The 19,040-nt window shown below is 40.0% G+C and overlaps 1 protein-coding gene across 1 annotated transcript; it reads right to left on the reverse strand.

Annotated features, from left to right (window-relative positions):
* Positions 1 to 9,351: 9,351 nt before the first annotated feature.
* NHLRC3 (NHL repeat containing 3) lies at positions 9,352 to 18,780 on the reverse strand. Its single transcript, XM_043891797.1, has 7 exons — positions 18,477 to 18,780; positions 17,919 to 18,077; positions 17,479 to 17,626; positions 14,834 to 15,034; positions 14,059 to 14,150; positions 12,843 to 12,955; positions 9,352 to 11,877 (listed from the first exon to the last, which is right to left on the reverse strand). Exons 1-7 carry the CDS (start codon positions 18,558 to 18,560, stop codon positions 11,637 to 11,639), a joined length of 1,038 nt encoding a protein of 345 aa, XP_043747732.1. The 5' UTR covers positions 18,561 to 18,780; the 3' UTR covers positions 9,352 to 11,636.
* Between the last annotated feature and the right edge of the window lie 260 nt (positions 18,781 to 19,040).

Below are 19,040 nucleotides of genomic sequence, written 5' to 3' on the forward strand. Positions count from 1 at the left end.
TCTCTTGGATTTCCTTCCATCATTCTGGCTGATCCTTTTCCATGTCCTTTGCTAACTCTTCTCTCTTAATCTCCTCTTAAAATTTGACTCTGAGACTTTGGTTCTCAGTCTTGTTACTCTTTCCACTCTGAGTGACGTCACCTACTGGTTTTGTTTCCACTTGTATGTAAGCAAAGATGTCCCCCAAATTCCTATCCTCATCCCAGACCTCTCTCTGGAACTCTAGGCTGGGATGTCCAGCTGCCTGTAAAAATATGATGCTAAATATACCACAAACATCTCAAGTTGAAACAATATCCCAAATTAAGGTCATTGCCTTTTTCTCCAAAGCTGTTAAGAAACTTCCATTTCCTTTTCCATAAAACTCAAGTTGGAAATCTGGAGTCACTCTTAACTCCTTACTCTCTCTCACTCTCTTCATACAGTTCTATGGAATCCAAGCACCACAGATTCTAAAGTTGCTAAGATAACTCATTTCTACTTCCTCCCTTATATCCGATTGCCTTAGTTCAGACCCTGTTTATAGCTGGCCTAAACTATGACAGTGACTTCCCTGCCACTGGTCATTTGTGCCTTTTATCTTCCTTCTCAAATATCCTACCTGCAGTGACAATGTTGCTGCTTAGTCACTAAGTCATGTCTGATTCTTCTGCGACCCCATGGACTATAGCCACCAGGCTCCTGTGTCCACGGGATTCTCCAGGCAAGAATACTGGAGTGGGTAGCCATTTCCTCCTCCAGGGGATCTTCCCAATCCAGGGACAGAACCCAGGTCTCCTGCATTGAACATGGATTCTTTACTGCTGAGCCATTGGAGAAGCCCACAGTGACAATGTGATCTTCCCCAAACAGTAAGTTTTACCTTGATGTTAAACCTGTTTCACATTTGTCAATGTCTCTCCACTTAAGAAGCCCCCAAACATGAGTTCAGGGATCCCTGGTTGGGCTGTGTTCAGTACATTGATTTGACAGAAGACATGGAAGAGAAAGAGAAATGTGTATTTTTAAAAGTTACTACTAGAGGATTCTAATACACAGCCAGGTTTGAAACTCTTAGAGGAAGAAGCCAAACCACATTCCATGGGTGAAAGGAAATGAAGCGCTCTGCAGGAGCCACTCAAACTGATGGGAATGTGATCCCCACGGTATCTTGTATCTTTCAGGACTGTGGAGAGCTTCCAGTTAAGAGAATCAAGTCAACACTCAGCAAGCAGAGAGTTCCCTATTACCTTGTCCCTGACTTAATTCTCTGTGCAATCCCCCACCATCTCCAAAAATCCTTTGTTCCAGCCATAGTAAGCTACTTATAACTCCCTAAATTTGTTAACGGCTTCCCAGGCATCACAGTAGTAAACAATTTGCCTGCCAATGCAGGAGACATAAGAGACCCAGGTTCCATCCCTGGGTAGGGAAGATTTCCTTGAGAAGAAAATTGCAACCCACCCCAGTATTCTTGCCTGGAAAATCCCATAGACAGAGGATCTGGTGGGCTATAATCCATGGGTTCACAAAAAGTCAGACACGACTGAGCACCCAGGCAGGTTTGTTATGTGATTTTGTCCCTATATACTTCTGCAGATTTTTCCCCTGGTTCTGGAATGTCTTTCTTTTCTTTTTCTACCTGGAGAACTCCAACTCATCCTTTAGGCCAATTTCAAGCTTCTATACTAAATTCTCTTAGAATTTAGTAAAGGAAATCAAAGCTAAACATTGCCAATGAATGCCCATATTCTGCTTGAATATATTCCTATAATTGCATTTAACTGCATTTAACGCTTTCCTTACATGTTTCTATTATCCATTAGCCTGTGATATCCTTAAGGAGAGAGTGCCTTCAACATTTTTGAGCCCCTATGTATCTGAAACAATATATTTGTTGAAGGAATGAATTCCTCCAAAGAAAATCCTCCTAAAAGATTAAATACTTAAATGTTAGAAAATGGAGCTAAATGGCAAGGATTAGCCTTTGATCTAAATAAGCTCCAATAAGGCAAAACTTGATTAACATCAACCACCAGTTTTTCTGGGTCCAACTCTTTCCTCTTCAAGGTGAACACTCTGTTTCATGGGTCATTTGCCAAAGGGCATAGATATTTATCTGGGTGAGATGCTTGTGAGCCTAATGTTTGCAGTGTTTATTTTCCTAAAGATAGAATAAACAAACAAAACCAACTATGTTTTGTCTTCGGAGGAACCTACTATCAGCCAGGCATTGTTCCTGGCTTTGGGTATACAAAGGTGAAAGAAATACAATCAAATTGTGCCTCAACTCTTAAGGTGCAAAGAGATATTTGATTAATTCTGCTTGAAAGATTATGTCCAGTCTGATTCTTAAAATGTTAGTTTTTGGAAGTCAAAAGATGATTTCTTAGGTAATAGTTATTGTTCACAAAAGAACTTGTACAAACAAGACGAACAACAATGCATTTATTCATAGCAATCCTCTATTGACAAGTCCTTATAGACGTCCCAGTGATAACCACAAAAAGTGATGAAGTCATTAGTGGAGCTAGCCCTGTACATAGCCATTTATTGATAGGTTTGATCAAGATAGGATGTATGCCTTATTTACATTTAGGAATTGGTAGAAGTATTGATGGAGCCCAGGCTCCCCATGTGAATGTTGAAATCACAATGTACTTTCTTCATCAGTGGATCATATGGGCTTAAAAGAAGGCAGGATTTCACACAATCATATTTTCAAGGAAAAAATTTCATACAAAAGGAATCTGAAACCTTAGAGAAATAAATAAATGATTCAAAATCACGTATTGGCAGTCAACTTCATTTCAGACTCCAAACGCAGTTCTCTTCTCACCACACCCAGTGTTGAATTACCGTAACTGACTAGATTTATAACACAAGTGTACACTGTCACTGGATTCACTTAACTGACTGACCTTTTCTGTCTCAGCGATGCTGTGGCCCAGCAAATGGCAGACCAATACAAAAAAGGGTGCATTCCACCACCACTCTTAGTGTCAGAAGCTTCTTACTTGAACATACAAGTAACTCAGGAAGAAGAGTTATTTTTTAGAAAGTGTCAGGAAGAGAAAAGCTGGGGTTTAAAATTTCAGGCAGCTTCAAGTGAGATTTCTCATTGTGATTTTTGTCTTCACACGGTAGACCTTGGGACCTGAAAGGTGGAGCAAACGTCAAGAATTCTGCTGAGCAGTGATGAGGCACCTATGTCAACAGTGGGAACAGCAAGGCTCTTGAGGCACATAGATCTTGGGTGAAACCAGGTTTGGTTGCTTTCGACTCTTCTACATTGACACTCAGTTCCTTAAATAAACCATTCTGCTAATAGCTGCCTTGGGGAGTAACTGTAGATGAAATAATGCGTGAAAAGGAGTCTGGTCTGGGACGTTCTTAGTGAGGCTTCCTCTGTCTTTCTTTTGTTAGCCCCCAGGACTATTCCTCAGGCTCGGATCGGTTTTCCAGTCTCTTCTTCCCAAAATTCAGATGAGGGTGAGGTGAGTGAGGCCTTCTGCTTGGACACAAAATTTAAGGGGGTGCCCAAAATATGGTAATCAAGGTAAGTAGTATTTTAATTCAACATTCTAAAATTCAAAGCTAATGCAAAAAATGAAGACAATATCAACATTTTAAACTAAAGTAGGATCTAGGGACTTCCTTGGAGGTCTGGGCTTTCACTGCTGGGGTATCATGTTCAACACAAAGTAAATAAACTAGGTGCAACAAAAAAATAAACTAGGGACTTCTCTGCTGGTCCAGTGGGTAGGACTCTATGCTTTCACTGCTGAGTGAACAGATTCCATCCTTGGTGGGGGAACTGGGATCCCACAGGCTTCGTGGCATGGCCAAAAACTTAAAAAACAAAAAAGTAGGACCTAACCCTTCACTTGTATAAGGTGGCCTCCATTGCCTCAACCTCATGTGTATCTTGTCGAATCCTGTCTTTATTTAAAAGTCTGATACTTTCTTCATCAGAGATTTTTTGCATTCATTTTGATTTTTTAAAAATACTGCCTTAAAATATCATTTATCTTGATGAGTATTTTGGTGAGCCTTAAATTTCACACTCAAGCCCAGCACCTCACTCATCCCCTAGCTAGTCTTCCATGTTCTGGAAGTTCTACTGATGGTGGAGGAGGGAACACAGGTGACCTGGGTAACGCATGCCTTTATCACACCTCTGTGTCCCTTTTTAGTCTTCTCATGATGAGAAAAGTTTGGGAAAAAGTTTTTTTTTTTTTTTTTAACTTTTTTTTTTCCCCATTTATTTTTTTATTGGTTTGGGGAAAAGTTTTTGTTTCTTAAAAACAGAGCTATTTCCTTGTATCAGATGAAAATTACACATTCATGTTTCCTTCTCTGCTATGGCTACAAGAAAGCTTAGAATTAACTTACTGCTAATTGCTGTACCTATTATTAATCCAGGTTTGAATAAATGTACTTTCCTCACCTCACACAATTTTTGACATTATATTAACATATTTAAAACATTTTATTGTGAAGAAACTCAAATTCCTTTTGGAAATGGGTGGAAGTGTATATAATGAAGTGTATATAAATGGAACTCTACTGCCCTCTTTTTTTCAAGAATAAAATCCCAAGCAAGAAATGTTGAGCAAGTAAGGTTTTTTCCTAACAATAAATGTGGAAAATACTATAATTAATATATTGTAAACATCAATCCCCCAAACCATTTTATAAAACCAAGTAAGTATTTTTAATAAAATTCCAAGACGGGACTCCCAGGTGGTCCAGTGGTTAAGACTCAGCGCTTTCAAAACTGCAGTGGCCTAGGTTCAACCCCTGGTGGGGAAACTAAGATCCTGTGCCCTCTCCTTCAAGAGAAAAAGCCAAGACAATGAAAAACCTAATTATTAAAATTATCAAAACTTAACAGCAGATACTGTATAAATTGGTGAAGTACCATTTCCATTAAAATCAGAAATAAGGATATTCCATATCATGACTATCATTCAACATTGTTTTGAAGTGTATCTAATGCAATAAAAGTCTAAAAATCAAACAAGCAATAAAAATACTGAAAGATGTATACTTACCCTTATTTTCAGAGTGGTATACCTGGAATATCTGAGTATCTCCAATAACTAATTAATATGAGTAAGACTTATAAAGGTGAGTAGATATATGTAAAAAGAATTGATACTTTTTCTCTATATCACCAAAAACTAACTGGAAATGGGGGGGGGGGCGGGAATCCTACTATAGTAACTACTATTAATAAATGCATAGGATAAATCTGACACAAGAATCAAAATGTGTCTCAAAAGAAAGGTCCGGGATGTGTATTTTTTTTTTAAAAAAACACCAATACAATCTTATGAAAAAATATCCATCCTTCCCAAATTAATACAGGTTAATTCAACACTGAATTTCTTAGGAATAATCTAATCTGCAAGAAAATATTCAACTAACAGAGGCTTAAGTAACTAAAATATTTAATTATTTCACATCATAAATCTGGAGAAAGGAACAAGAAGACCAGTTCGGTAGTTTCCCAATCATAAAAATCCAGACTCCTTCCAGCTTTCTGCCTTCCTTAAAAATGTTGGTCTGTTGCTTTATAGTTCCAAAAGGGCCGCTGTCATTCCAGGCATCACATTTAAGTTCAAGAGAGAAGATGGTGCTAAAGATACATTTTTTCTAAGTCAAAGAAACCACATGATCTTCCAGAAGTCCCAGGACCACATTGGCCAGACCGTACCACATCACATGTTTACCTCTAGATGCTACAAAGCAAGCACCTAGCTCTTCCAGTATCTAAGGTGGTAGAAGGTAAAGGAGAAAATTGGGAATGGGTGTTTATTTCGGCAACCAGGTGTTAATATGCACCACAAATTCTAATCAGTGTCTCACTGTTCCATTCAAATTGTTCTGTCCCCCCGCAAGTGGAATGCAAATTCCAGAAAATTTACCCTGCCTATCACTGGATTCCTGGTAACTGGCACATATGTATCTGATGGTCTGATAAATAGCTTTAATGCAGACTGAAAAATCTGTTTAAAAAAATAGCATTTCTATGTGATAGGTACCTTAGTTGTGATATAGTCTATCACAACTATACATTCAGTTTTCAATACTGTGACAAAACACAAGAGTCATAAATAGGGAGGGTCCTCTTCCCAGTGTAAGGGTCCAAGGTGGCATGGCTGCCCATCTCTGGCTTAAATATTGCAGGAAACTCTCTCCAGGCTTGGTAAGTACTTCCTGTGTGTTGGGGACTGAGTATAATGCTCTCCAAAAATGATCTTATTTGTATTCACGAGAATCCTATGAGGAAAATACTATTATTTCCATTTCACAAATCAGGAAAATGAAGCAGAGAGCCTCAAAACACAGTAAGTGGCAGGGCCTGGATCAGAACTCAGGTCAAACTAACTCCAGGTTTCAAGTTCTGTACCAATGAGCTTTACCACTTGCAGTATTAACACAGTCCACTGCACTGCTAAGGGCATCCCTCATAGCTCAGTTGGTAAAGAATCTGCCTGCAATGCAGGAAACCCCTGTTCGATTCCTGGATCAGGAAGATCCACTGGAAAGGGGATAGGCTACCCACTTCAGTATTCTTGGGCTTCCCTTGTGGCTCAGCTGGTAGAGAATCTGCCTACAATGTGGGAGACCTGGGTTTGATCCCTGGGTTGGGAAGATCCCCTGGAGAAGGGAAAGACTACCCACTCCAGTATTCTGGCCTGGAGAATTTCATGGACTGTCTATAGTCCATGGGGTCACAAAGAGTCGGACACAACAGAGTGACTTTCACTTTCACTTCATTTTCATTGCAGCTGTTTGCTAGAAGGTTCTGGGCTGGGCCAATGGGCTACTCTGCTATTTCTGTTTATTGTCTTAGTTCTAGAGGAAAGCTCGCTGAGTCGTTTACGGATCATTTACGGATCATTTAAGACCTTACAAGGTCTCAGAATTATTTCCTAACATTGTTATCTTGGTCACCTGCTTTGGAACTGGAGTCTATTTGTGGGGTTTTCCCTTAAAATGTGGCATTCCAAAGAAACGTCAAGACCTCAGATCTGTTTATCAGTATCACAGATTATCCTCTTATAAACTTGCCATTATATTTACACCTACTGTTATCTGAGATTGCAACAAATTGTTTCCTAACAAGGCTTGTAGTACTTTTGGCCAACAAACCTTTCAAACCTTTTTTAGACAATCTGTTGCCAAATAAGGCTTTCCTCCATGAGTCTTTAAATGTATGTAACTTGCACTTAGCCATGGTAATTTGCAGTTCATTTTTTTGATACAGTTGTTTTGACCTATTTGGGCATAATGTTCTTTACACATTTATTTAAACACACACACACACAGAAAACACAAAGAAAAAAACTACATAAAATTTTAAAATTAGTGATCAAAACAATGTATACATAGTTCCTATATCCTTTTAATTAAAAATTAGCATTTAAATACAGTAAACATCAAATCATTAAAATATTCTTGTACATTTAAAGAAAAATGTTACATATACTTTGCTGATTGTGGCCATTTGTATGTAAAAGTCCTATGGGGAAAAAAATAATATAGTATTTTAACACATCGATTTTAACATTGATTCTGGTAAAGAATAAATATGAGATTTGGACCATGCTACTAACATTTTCTTTCTTGAGAATGAAGTGGCTGAAAACCTTTAGGATTGACACTTGTAACACATTACAAAGGTAATTTAATCTACCTTTTAAAAGGTTTTATTCAAAGGGTTCCACTTAACAAGATGCTCATTTCAAAACCTGTTTGTTTCAAGTGTTACATCATGTCTTTTCTTTACAAATATCACAGAAGCAGAACTAAATCATAACAGTATCACTTCACTGCTTACAATGGAAGAAACAAAAGTTCCAAAGAGTGCTATTTTTCATTGTTCAAATTCCACTCAGTTCTTACATACAAAGAGAGTATCTATATTAAATGTCATTAAATGTTCATAGGATTGATTTACTTAATAAACTCAGGAATTCTATGGGTAAGTGCATAGTGGATAAATGACTGGGCCTCTCAGTAAAATAATCCATCTTTCTTATCAGTAAGAGTCAGCAACCACATGGCAAAATTGTTAAACACGACAAAGCTAGGAAGAAACACAAACACAAAGTAGGAAGAAAAAGAATACCTCCCTGGTAACAGATACATTTTCCATTGTACTAAGTATGCCTTCAGGTTAAAATTTTAAATGTTTAAAATGAGTTATTCACTTCTAGTTATTAGTTTGTATTACTGAAAAGATTTAACCCTTTTTTTTCTTAAGCATGGAAATGTCCAATAAAGCAGTAAATATTTCCAACAACCCTTGCAAGATATGTCACCTATAAACCAATTTCCTCAAGATGTAAACAAGTTGAAGAAAAATTAAAAGTATGGTTAACACTATAGCCTCAGATTTTAAAAAATCAGAAATATAAAAAAGGTCATGTATAGGTCAAGTATAAAGATACTCACTTTGATTCAAGAAATGCTTATCATAAGCAGGACTCTGCTGCCCTCTTGTGTATCAAGAATGTCACACAAGTGTCAAATGGCCCCTTCCAGAAAAGCTGAAGAGCAAGCATGCTTTGTTTTCCAAACTAGGTAGCTCAAAGAGCTAGGGCAGATGATACTCACCTAACGGTCTTCATTTGTGTGTTGTTTTGAACATTTCTGTTGAATGAATAAACTTGATTTATTCTGACTCTCTATATAAGACTTTGATTTGGATTTACTCTCCTGAGTCTGAGGAGCAAAAACCTGAGCTTCCAGTTTTAATGTTGGCTATCCAATCGATCCTGTTTTAAAATCCAGTAATGTTTAAAATCAACAAAGGCAAAATGGAAGTTGAGCCTTGCTTGCTTTCGACCTAGCAGCCTCATTGCTTGAAGTTGTTCTTTAATATGGCCTGAGATATACAAAGTATATAGGTCTCCTTAGCTTCTCATCAGACTGCATGTATGCTTTGATGGACAAACATTCCAATCTAAAGGCTCAATGCTTTAGTGTAGGTTAAGAAAGATTACCTGTAGCCTTGGTTTTCTTTTTTTTTAGCCTTGGTTTTCTAACTTAGAACACCCTACCCCTCTCTCCCAGAACAGATCTAGATGGTAGAGGCAGAAAGATTTCATTTCTAATGCAAAAATAGAGTTAGCTAGTTACCACTATCACTTGTACTCATCCATCATCTTAAAGCCACCACCTCTCCCAATATTCACCCACTTCACAGCCCTCACTTCACAGGTGAATGAAGAGGAGGATATACTCTCGGTATCAACCAGTGATTTCATGATCGCTGAAATTCTTCAATGGCATAATTATAGACTGCTTTTATAACAACAAAATCAAACATTAATTGGAAGAGCAGACAATACTGCATTTTCTTTGCAAAATTTTTATTTAACAGAAGATACAACGCATTTCTCAATTAATTTAACCAATTAATCCAGAGAAAAAAGGTGAAATACCAGGATTACAAGTATGCTAATAAACACTTTTAGCAAGGTCCATGGAAATAATACTTTCGGCAAGTTGTATAAGAATCTGGCATAAAACAAAGTTAAACACAACATTTTTGAAATGACAAAAATCTAACCTATATTCCTTCAAAGAGACATTTGCACTTCTTGAGCTGACTTGAAAGCAAAACAAACAAAACCTCAAACCATTTCTCTTCATTCAAGTAGATTTATTATTTGGCTAACTGCATAAATTTATGACGTTTTGATAAATGCAAACGTAAGGCAAAACTGACAGCTGGTATCGGGGAAACAGCACATTAGAAGGACCTTTTCTAATGAGACGCCTTCAATGCACTTGGAACTACAGAATCCAAAGGGCACATCTGTACCTATTGCACACCTGAACCTCACTACTGCACATCGGAACCTCACAGCCTTCCTGAAGGAGGAAACACAATGACAGTCCACTTTTACTGAAGAGAAAATGAAGGTGACTCGTCCAGGTCACACAGCTTAATCAGCGGCACAAGCACATTTATGAATGGCCTTGGAGCACAGGACAGAGTTTCGCTGGGAGATTACTGGGATGAAGAGGCTTCCCTGGCAGCTCAGACAGTGAAGAATCTGCCTGCAATGCAGGAGACCTGGGTTCAATCCCTGGGTCGGGAAGATCCACTGGAGAAGGGAATGGCAACTTGCCTGGAGAATCCCATGGACAGAGGAACCTGGTGGGCTACAGTCCATGGGGTCAGAGTTGGACATGACTGGGTGACTAACACACATGACACATGATTAGGATAAAGAGGGAGAATGATATGAGAAAAGGCAAAGAATGATGTGAAAGAGACTGTAATATGGCAAGTTTCCTTCCAACCCGAGAATAAACTAGAACAAACTGAAAAAACGGTCTTAACTGGGAGGCTAATATTCAGAACAAATGGGTTAAAAAAAAGATGCAGAAAGAAAAAAAGCAGAAAATTATTCATCTAAATAGCTCCAAGTGTTTGGCACACACCCTCACATAGATAAGTCTAAAACTTCTTTGAGGTAGACAAAAGTTAGGAATGGACGGAGTTCATGTAAAAAAAAAAGAAAAAGGAAAAAAAGAAAAGAGGCACTGAGAAGACGACCTATTTTTCTTGCTACCTTTAAAAACATTCTAGTAATTTTTAAGATCCCTTTTGGTAAAGGGCTTAGACACCAGCCACTTGATTCCAGTGTTTAAGGATTGAGATTAAGCATCTCAGAGCTAAAGCAGCGGTCCCCAACCTTTTTGGCCCCAGGGACCAGTTTCGTGGAAGACAATTGTTCCACAGACCGGGTGGAAGAGAGGATGGTTTCGGGGTGATTCAAGTGCATTACACTCATTTGTGCCCTTTATTTCTAATCTAATGCTGCTGCTGATCTGACAGGCGGTACCAACCTGCCCACGGCCCAAAGGTTGGGGACCCCTGAGCTAAACAACCAAAGCCAAGTTGGGCCTTTAAAAAAAAGCCTGCTGAGGTTCACAGCAAGGGTGCGATTTTTCATAACTTCTCTGCCGGAACCACGTGGTTTTCTCCTCCTCCGTTTTTCAAGTTGGAGCTGAAACTGATTCCCCTGCAGAGACTCCTGAGCGCAGACCTGTGGCTCCTCCTTCCCGAAGTCCAATCCACATGTGCCACTGTCTCCAGGCCGTGCGGGCTGTAAGCTACTCAGAGGCACGCAGGCCACCCTGCCTCCTCACGTCTGCGTCTTCAGGGCCCGGCGCCCTGCGGGTTCTCATTAATCAAGATACCATCTCTCAAGCAGTTCATTGTTTTATGATGCAAGTAAAGAGAAAGTTTGCACTGCTTATATGAAATTCAATAAATTATGCTGCAAACCCATGTTAATTTCTCTGCTTCCCCTCCAGGGCAAATGAGTCCAGAGGGCAAATTACTGGGTTATCACCTTAGTCCCTCTTTCCCATCCTATTCTTCACATTTCTTTAAAACATCCTTGTACACTCGCAAGTGGAACTAAGTCACAAGAATGCCCCACAACCTGGTTCAGATCAATATAAAAACGTGTATCTCTCTGACACGGGGTCAGGCAAAAATAAAGAAACAAATCCTTGTGCCTCAACATCAGTTGAGAGTATTTAACAGCAGATTTGAGAATCTGAGGATCTGAACTTCCAACTGAAAAACCTCAAGAATAAGAAACCAGTTATGAACTGAATCAAGAGAAATACCTATTCACGGGGATGTATTTTTGCACTTGCTTTGCACCGATTTCAGCTACGTAGATGGCTCCGGTCTCCCTGCTGACTTCTAAGAGATGCGGGGAGACCTGATCGGCCAGCTGGATCGTGCTGACCACAGAGCAGTCGCCGATGTTTCCTACCGGGGGCGCCGCCAGGATTAAGAGCCGGCTCAGATTCAGCTGGGCCACGACCACATATTTCCCATCAGGAGTAAACCTGAGGAGGAGATATCACACCATCAAACCGTGCAAAACTAACATAAAAGTTCATTTTTCCAGTACAGGTATGTATTCCTACAATATTATATCTTGTACAATATGCTGTACAAGGACCCGCATGTTGAAGGGTTCTTTTAAAGGACATTTAAAATTGATCTGACTCTGCCCCTGAGGGAACAAGAGATTTGTGATGATAGACTTAGCCAAAGATTAGGTTATTACTTTTTTAAAAACTTTTTATTTTACACTGCAGTATAGCCGATTAACAATGTTGTGGTAGTTTCAGGTGGGCAGAGAAAGGATTCAGCCATTTACATTCATGTATCCATTCTCCCCCAAATTCCCCTTCCATCCAGGCTGCCACATAACATTGAACAGAGTGTTAAAAATAACACACCAAAAAACTAATGCAGAAAATAATGGAGAATTGGTGTCAGGCTGGGTATAGACTTGAGGTTTTATTTTTTATTCTATGTTTAAAAATACACTGCACCTCAAAGGCAGAGGCTGCAAGAAGGGCCAGCCTTTACTCTCTCAAACATGTGGATCCCATAGCATGGAAGCTCCCCCACGCTCGGCCTAGGCAAGGGGCTTCCTAGTTGGCACTAGCGGTAAAGAACCTGCCTGCCAATACAGGAGCTACGAGAGACAAGGGTTCTATCCCTGGGTCAGAAGATCCCTTGCAGGAGAGCACGGCAACCTGTTTCTCTATTCTTGCCTGCAGGACAGAGGAGCCTGGTGGGCTACAGTCCATAGGGTCGGAAAGAGTCAGACACGACTGAAGTGACTGAGCCCTCTGCCTGGGATCTGAAATGTGATTACATGTTCTCTGAGTACTTCTTTCCTTCCCCCTTTTCCCTGTTTAAAATTCACAACAAATATTTTAAACTTTCAGCTAGCTCTTCAGAAAAGCTAACAGAAACCAAATCAGACAAGCATTTAAAGACAAAAAGAAACAATTACCTGACTGCAGAAGGCCCCTCTTCTGAGAAACAGTTATTCCACTCTCCTAACCAGTCCCCGGTGTCTTTATCAAACACTTGAAGTCTTTTATTGCCTCGGTCAGCCACCCACACCTGAGAATGCAGAAAGATGGTGCTGGAGAATGTCCACATCATAATGAAAAGGAAAAAGAAGAGGGGGAGAGAATGACTGTTTTCATGAGTTTCATAAGCACTCCCATTGAGGACTTAGAGGACCCCAAAGAAGAGCATGTTAAAGCCCCATTTTCAGATAAGAAATTCAACTGCAGAAAGGTTAAATACTTTGGACTGAACTTACAGTAGGCAAGAAAGCCACATGTGGCCTTGACCCAAAGCCCAGCATGTTTTGGCTACTACACTAAGGATCTGGCTAGCTCAACAGCTGGAGTAGTCCACTGTGATGCAGATCAGGAGGGAGCAGTCATTCACCCACTCCTCTAACAAGCGTTCACTGAGTCCCTGCAACCTCATGGTTCTTGGGTCAGCCAACAAGACCAAGATGCGGGAAAGCAGGCCGCGTCTTTAGGGGCTGAGACCAGTGGGAAGCCAGATGTTTACTCGTACCGCATCCTTAAACTTCCACCCGATTTACGAGGGTTTGTCCAAAGTGCCAAAGCACTTAAAGAGGAAGCTTGAGAGATTTCAGTGACATATAAAGCATGATAACAGTAGGTTTCATTTAGGTTTGCGACAGGCTATCCTGAGCTCTTCAGGAAACTGTTACTGTAATACAGGAAGGTAGACTGGCTCTAAGTGACATTCAGTGTACTGGGTTTGATGTATACAATCCACGGCATACATACAGTGAAATGGATTTTGTTTTTTGGTTTTGTTTTCTTCTTCATCTTCTGGCTGCCCCACACAGCATGCAGGATCCCAGTTCCCCAACCAGGGATCGAACCTGCAACCCCTGTATTGGAGGCGTGGAGGGGTAACCACTGGATGGCCAGGGAAGTCTCAGTGAAATGGTTTTTAATGACACGTGACCAGGGCTGCAGAGGTATGTAAGAGAGTAAGTGGGTATACCCAGTCCCGGAGGAACTGCCCAGACACCCTGAGATACACACATTCACTAACATACACACACATCCAGGTGTGCAGACAGGCATATGTACACCAAGATCCGTATATATTGATACATGCCCCGCTCCGTATAATCAGACAGTCTAGACACAGAGATCAGACCATATATTTACCCGGCCAGTGGAATCCACTGTAACACTGTGGGGTATGTTGAACTTAGCAGGCCCTGTTCCATTTTCTCCATGCAGCCAAAGGATCATGAAATCTATAAATAGTAAACACATCTGGTCAGTACAACACGTAGAATACCTTATGTACTAGCATGTTATGTTGCATGTCATGAGTTACAAACTATTCAATTACACCCTGAGCTGATTATGCCTTCCTGGCTTTCTGTTTATGTAACTTTGTCTAATCTATATGCTTTAAAAAAAAAAATTCCTTCTCAGTTTCAAGCAATTAATCTGCTTCTTCAGTGGCTGTCTCCACTTAAATTTTTCATAACCCAAATATCATTGTTTACAGTTCATGCCAACCTCTCCTTCAAACTGGTTCCCCCTCATAATCAATATGTTATTTGGTATTACCTTGTCTCTGAGCTTACAAATTATGATTTCATAGGTGGCCATTTTTAATGCTGAAGATGTCCCTCTCGCCCCCACCCCTCCAAAAAAGAGACATGCCCAAGTCTCAAATCTCCAAAAGCTGTGAATGTGACCTTATTGGAAACCGGGCCTTTGTAGATACAGTTAAGGATCTTGAGTGGAGACAACTGGATTTAGAGTGGACCCAGTGACTAGTGCCCTTATAAGAGAAAGGGGAGGTGGTGTGAAGACACAGGGACACACAGAGAAGGAAATGTGAAGACAGAGACACTGACTGAAGCTCTGCTGAGCAGCAGACAAACTAGACCCAACTGACTGAGTGACACAAAACTAAGCCACGCACCTGGGGACAATTTGATCAACCTGTTATTCAACCCTCCATCTCCATCCACAATGTAAATATCTCCTGTGTCTTCTACGTGTAATTCCGCAGGGTTATCAAACTGCAGGGGGTTCAAACCAGTGCCTTTTTTGCCTGGGGTCCCCAAAACTTGAACAAGATCACCAAAGGAATTGTATTTTTTAATAGTATGACCATAGAATCCTATAAAGACAAACATGCATATTTCACAAATATAACTACTGCATAAACATTTACATTTTTCAAGTAAGCTGAGAGCAAAAAATTTGACAAAATTAAGCAGCAATAAAAAGCTTAAACGCTAATAATTATATTATATTTGACAAGCAACAAAGCTTCACTAGTAGCCAAATCTACTCACAAATTAGAATTTCATGTACTCCAAAATAAGTAGATTCTAAATAAAATAAATACAACTAAAGAGAGCTGACTCCTAAAACAGAAGGCTCATGATGTAAAAGTATTGGTACACTGCTTTCTTTTTTTATCTTATGACTTTCAATAAACATTATTTGGACAACAAAATCAAGACACATCTATACATATAACTGAATCACTTTGCTATACACCTGAAACTAACAGAACATTGTTAATCAACTAGACTCAGGTGTAAAATTTAAAAAGAAAAAGGAATCATAAGAATATCAAGAAGAACTTGAACAACTTATATTTGAAAACTGTTATTTCAGTTACTCATGGTCACATCTCCAGTTTCAGTAGCTCAATGAAAAAGTTCTTTATGATACAGACACATGTATCTATTTTCGTGTTAATTTTTTAAAGTTTTTTTTTAATTGAAGTAACATTGGCTTATAACAATACTGCCTTTTTTTAAGCCACATTTTCTCCAAGTGGAAACAAATACAAAATTTAACCCATTAGCTTTTCTTTCCTAAATAAGGAATAAATCTTTCCATAGAGTTAAAATTATCTTACAAGCAAAGCATAAACTGGAATATTAATAAACAAGGAAAAACCATAAAGCAGTTAACAGAAACCAACTTGAAGGCATATCAAGACCAGCTAACTGGTAAGGCATTCAAATGACAAACTGGAAACAATGTGAATCAGCTTGCATTACATCCTATCTTGACAATTTATTATTATACTTGTTTTGGAGACTTGAGCTCAACTTTGTAGCAATAATTGAGAGAGCAAAACAGTAAAGAAGACAAACTTCAAAGTCTCTAAGGAATTGGAAAAAAGATACCAGTAGATAGTGTTTTTTTTAAATGGCTAACATGTAGCCATGTTTTAACTAAAGAGCATTTACTCTTTGAAATATAGGAAGAAATAGAAAAACTGTCTTCAGATCTGTGCATGGAAAAACAAGCTATAATGGAAAGAATGAAAGCAAAACATGTGTTCTTTTTATTTCTGGAAAGCAGTGAAGTATAAAAAAGGATCCTTATAAAAAAGGATCACATGAATGGAAGGAAGTAAAAAGTAAAGGCCTCCTTTTAACTGTGAATCCTGAGAAGGAAAAAAAAAAAAAGCAAAAATAGTCAAACTTTAGTAAGGTCTAACAATGAGCTCAGAAGTAACCTAGATTTTCTGATTTAACCATAATCTTATCATCCAAAATATAGCTTGAAATAAAGGACTCACGGACTGAGGCTCAGAAATCTTCTGGGTACTGAGAACAGATATGGTTAGTGCACCTTTCACAAAACCTAAGACTTTTTTTTTTTTTTTTTAATTCCAAAATGGTATCTGAATTAGCCCCAAGTGGGGAAACAGAATGACCTTCAAGCCATGAACTTATCTGGTAGAAGACTAGAAATATTTTAAGATCTTTCTTTCTTGTGTCCCTGAAATAATAATATCAGGTTATCTCTTGAATCATCTTATCTTAAATCACAAGCACAGGCAAACAGCTATCTCTGAACACTTATCTCACAGTTGTAACTTCAACTGTGCTTACTCTGGCAGCATGCGTCTGTCCTAGGTCACTTCAGTCGTGTCTGACTCTCTGCAACTCTATGGACTGTAGCTCGCCAGGCTCCCTGGTCCATGGGATTCTCCAGACAAGAATACTGGAGTGGGTTGCCATGTCCTCCCCCAGGGGATCTTCCCACCTTAGGGATCAAACCCGAGTCTCTTATGTCTCCTGCAATGACAGGTGGGTTCTTTACCACTAGCACCACCTGCACACTCTACTAAAATTATTTAATGGAAAGGTTTCAAACATGCTAAAGTCAGTAGGACTTCAGAAGCATTCACACCACCAGCAGTTTCTGCAAATTTTGCACTCTGGGCAAGAAAGCAGTTCTGGTTTCTCAGCAAATCTCTCAGACAAGTGGTAAAGGAAAACAACAGGCAAAGACCCCATTTATAAGCTTTTAGAGACTACCAATTTATTTGCCTTCACAGAAGTAGTCTAAGAAATATTTTAACATGCAAAAGTCCCGTGACAAGTTAAAGGAACGATCACAATAATGATAGCCTCCTGGTTAAATGTCTCAATTACACATAACTACAATATAAAAATTTAGAAAGGCAATTTCACAAATCACTGAAGAAATTACAAATAGATTCAGCCACTCTGATTTCAAAATGGACAAGCAAGAACATGGGCAAAGAGGAGATTTCTAGCAAGATATTTTAAGAGATATTACTACACATACCACTTCCTACATCCGTGATCCAGACGGATTTTTCCTGTGGTGTACTGGCTGCAAATATACCATGAGGTGTGTCAACTGTATAATTCCAGGCTCGTAGGAAATATCCATCCTCTGTGAACACTAATACCTTTGGGATGTTATCCCCTCTCTGAAGGTATACAAAAATAACTGCTTAGATATGATCAGTTTTAAGGAAGCAATCATTATTTTCACAAGGAGAAACAGAAGTCAAAGGTTAACCAAGAAATGATGTAATGTTTACAAAACCAAACAATATTAACCTCTATCAAGCTTAAAACCAAAACACTAACTTTAACTAAAAAAAACAAATTCCACAATTGGCGTAACATAAACGTACACAGATACTTAGTACAGTAACATAGGAAAGCTGTTTTCTTTGCGTTCATAACTTTAAAAACAAAAATCCCAGTTTTACTTACCTGGGCTACATAAACCAATCCGTTGAGGGAGTCAACTCCAACACAAAATGTTGCTCCAGTGAAGTATTCTGAATACTTCGGCCAATCCACATCCAGCCGGTAAAGAATCTCCTCAGCTCTCCAGGAAACTTTAAAAGCCAAGTGCAGATGTGGTGGGAGCTGGGGAGGAAGAGAAAATAAGGAAACTGACAGTATACTTCCCTGGAGGCTCAGACGGTAAAGAATATTGTCTGCAATGCCGGAGACCAAGGTTCTCTCCCTGTGTGGGGAAGATCCCCTGAAGGAGAACATGGCAACCCACTCCAGTATTCTTGCCTGGAGAATCCCAAGGACGGAGGAGCCCAGCTGGCTACAGTCCATGAGGTCGCAAAGAGTGAGACCCAACCGAACACACACCACATTACAAACTTTTCAACGCTAAGGGGCAACTCGTCGGCGGTTCGGCCTCAGGTGCAGTTTTGAGACGAGCCAGTGAGAGAACCAGCTCCATCTCCATCCCAAGACTACCTCCCAAGAGTGCTGCTACCCGAGAAGCCATTTCCTAACCATCCAGCTCACCCGAGAGGCACAGAACCGCGAATGCAAAACCAGAAGCGCTAGGAAGAAGCCAGCGCCGGCTATGCAGACCCAGAATCTCGTCATGACCGGACGGGAAGACTGGCGAGGCAGAAGGACTGGCGGGCGGCTGGGGGCCGGAGGACAGCCTCAGGTCCTCGCAGTTTGTCGCGGCAGTGAGCTCTTAGCTCCAAAGCGCCTACACCGGGTGCCCGAGGTTTCAGAACCAGAAACCACCGAACACCACAGCGAAACACAGTCCCCACTGGGATTCCGCATTCCCAGCGCGTTCCCTCCCCACCTCCACGTCACAAGCCCCGGGCTTACCACGTGACCGCCCTTCCGCCCATCGAAGCTGTGGACCTCTCCAGTCCAGCAAAATCGGCGTGCCCGTGGATATGCCTTAACCACTCGACGTACATTCTTTTAAATTCGTACTTACCAATCAAAAACGAGCACAATCAAACTCTAGAATTAAGGGCGTGACCCTCCAAAAATAACTTCCAGGCTTTGGGTAAGGACTTCTACCGTATCCAATTCCGAGACGTACAGGCATCTGACAGGGAC

This window comes from Cervus elaphus, chromosome 30, assembly GCF_910594005.1.
Source record: "Cervus elaphus chromosome 30, mCerEla1.1, whole genome shotgun sequence".
Lineage (NCBI taxonomy): Eukaryota > Metazoa > Chordata > Mammalia > Artiodactyla > Cervidae > Cervus > Cervus elaphus.

Excerpts from the sequence above, each read along its gene's own strand:
- NHLRC3 (XM_043891797.1), bottom strand. The coding sequence starts at position 18,560 with ATGACGAGATTCTGGGTCTGCATAGCCGGCGCTGGCTTCTTCCTAGCG. Across the intron at positions 15,035-17,478 it reads GATCACGGATGTAGGAAGTG|GATTCTATGGTCATACTATT; the intron begins GTATGTGTAGTA and ends TTGTCTTTATAG. Across the intron at positions 11,878-12,842 it reads GAGGGGCCTTCTGCAGTCAG|GTTTACTCCTGATGGGAAAT; the intron begins GTAATTGTTTCT and ends TCTCCTCCTCAG.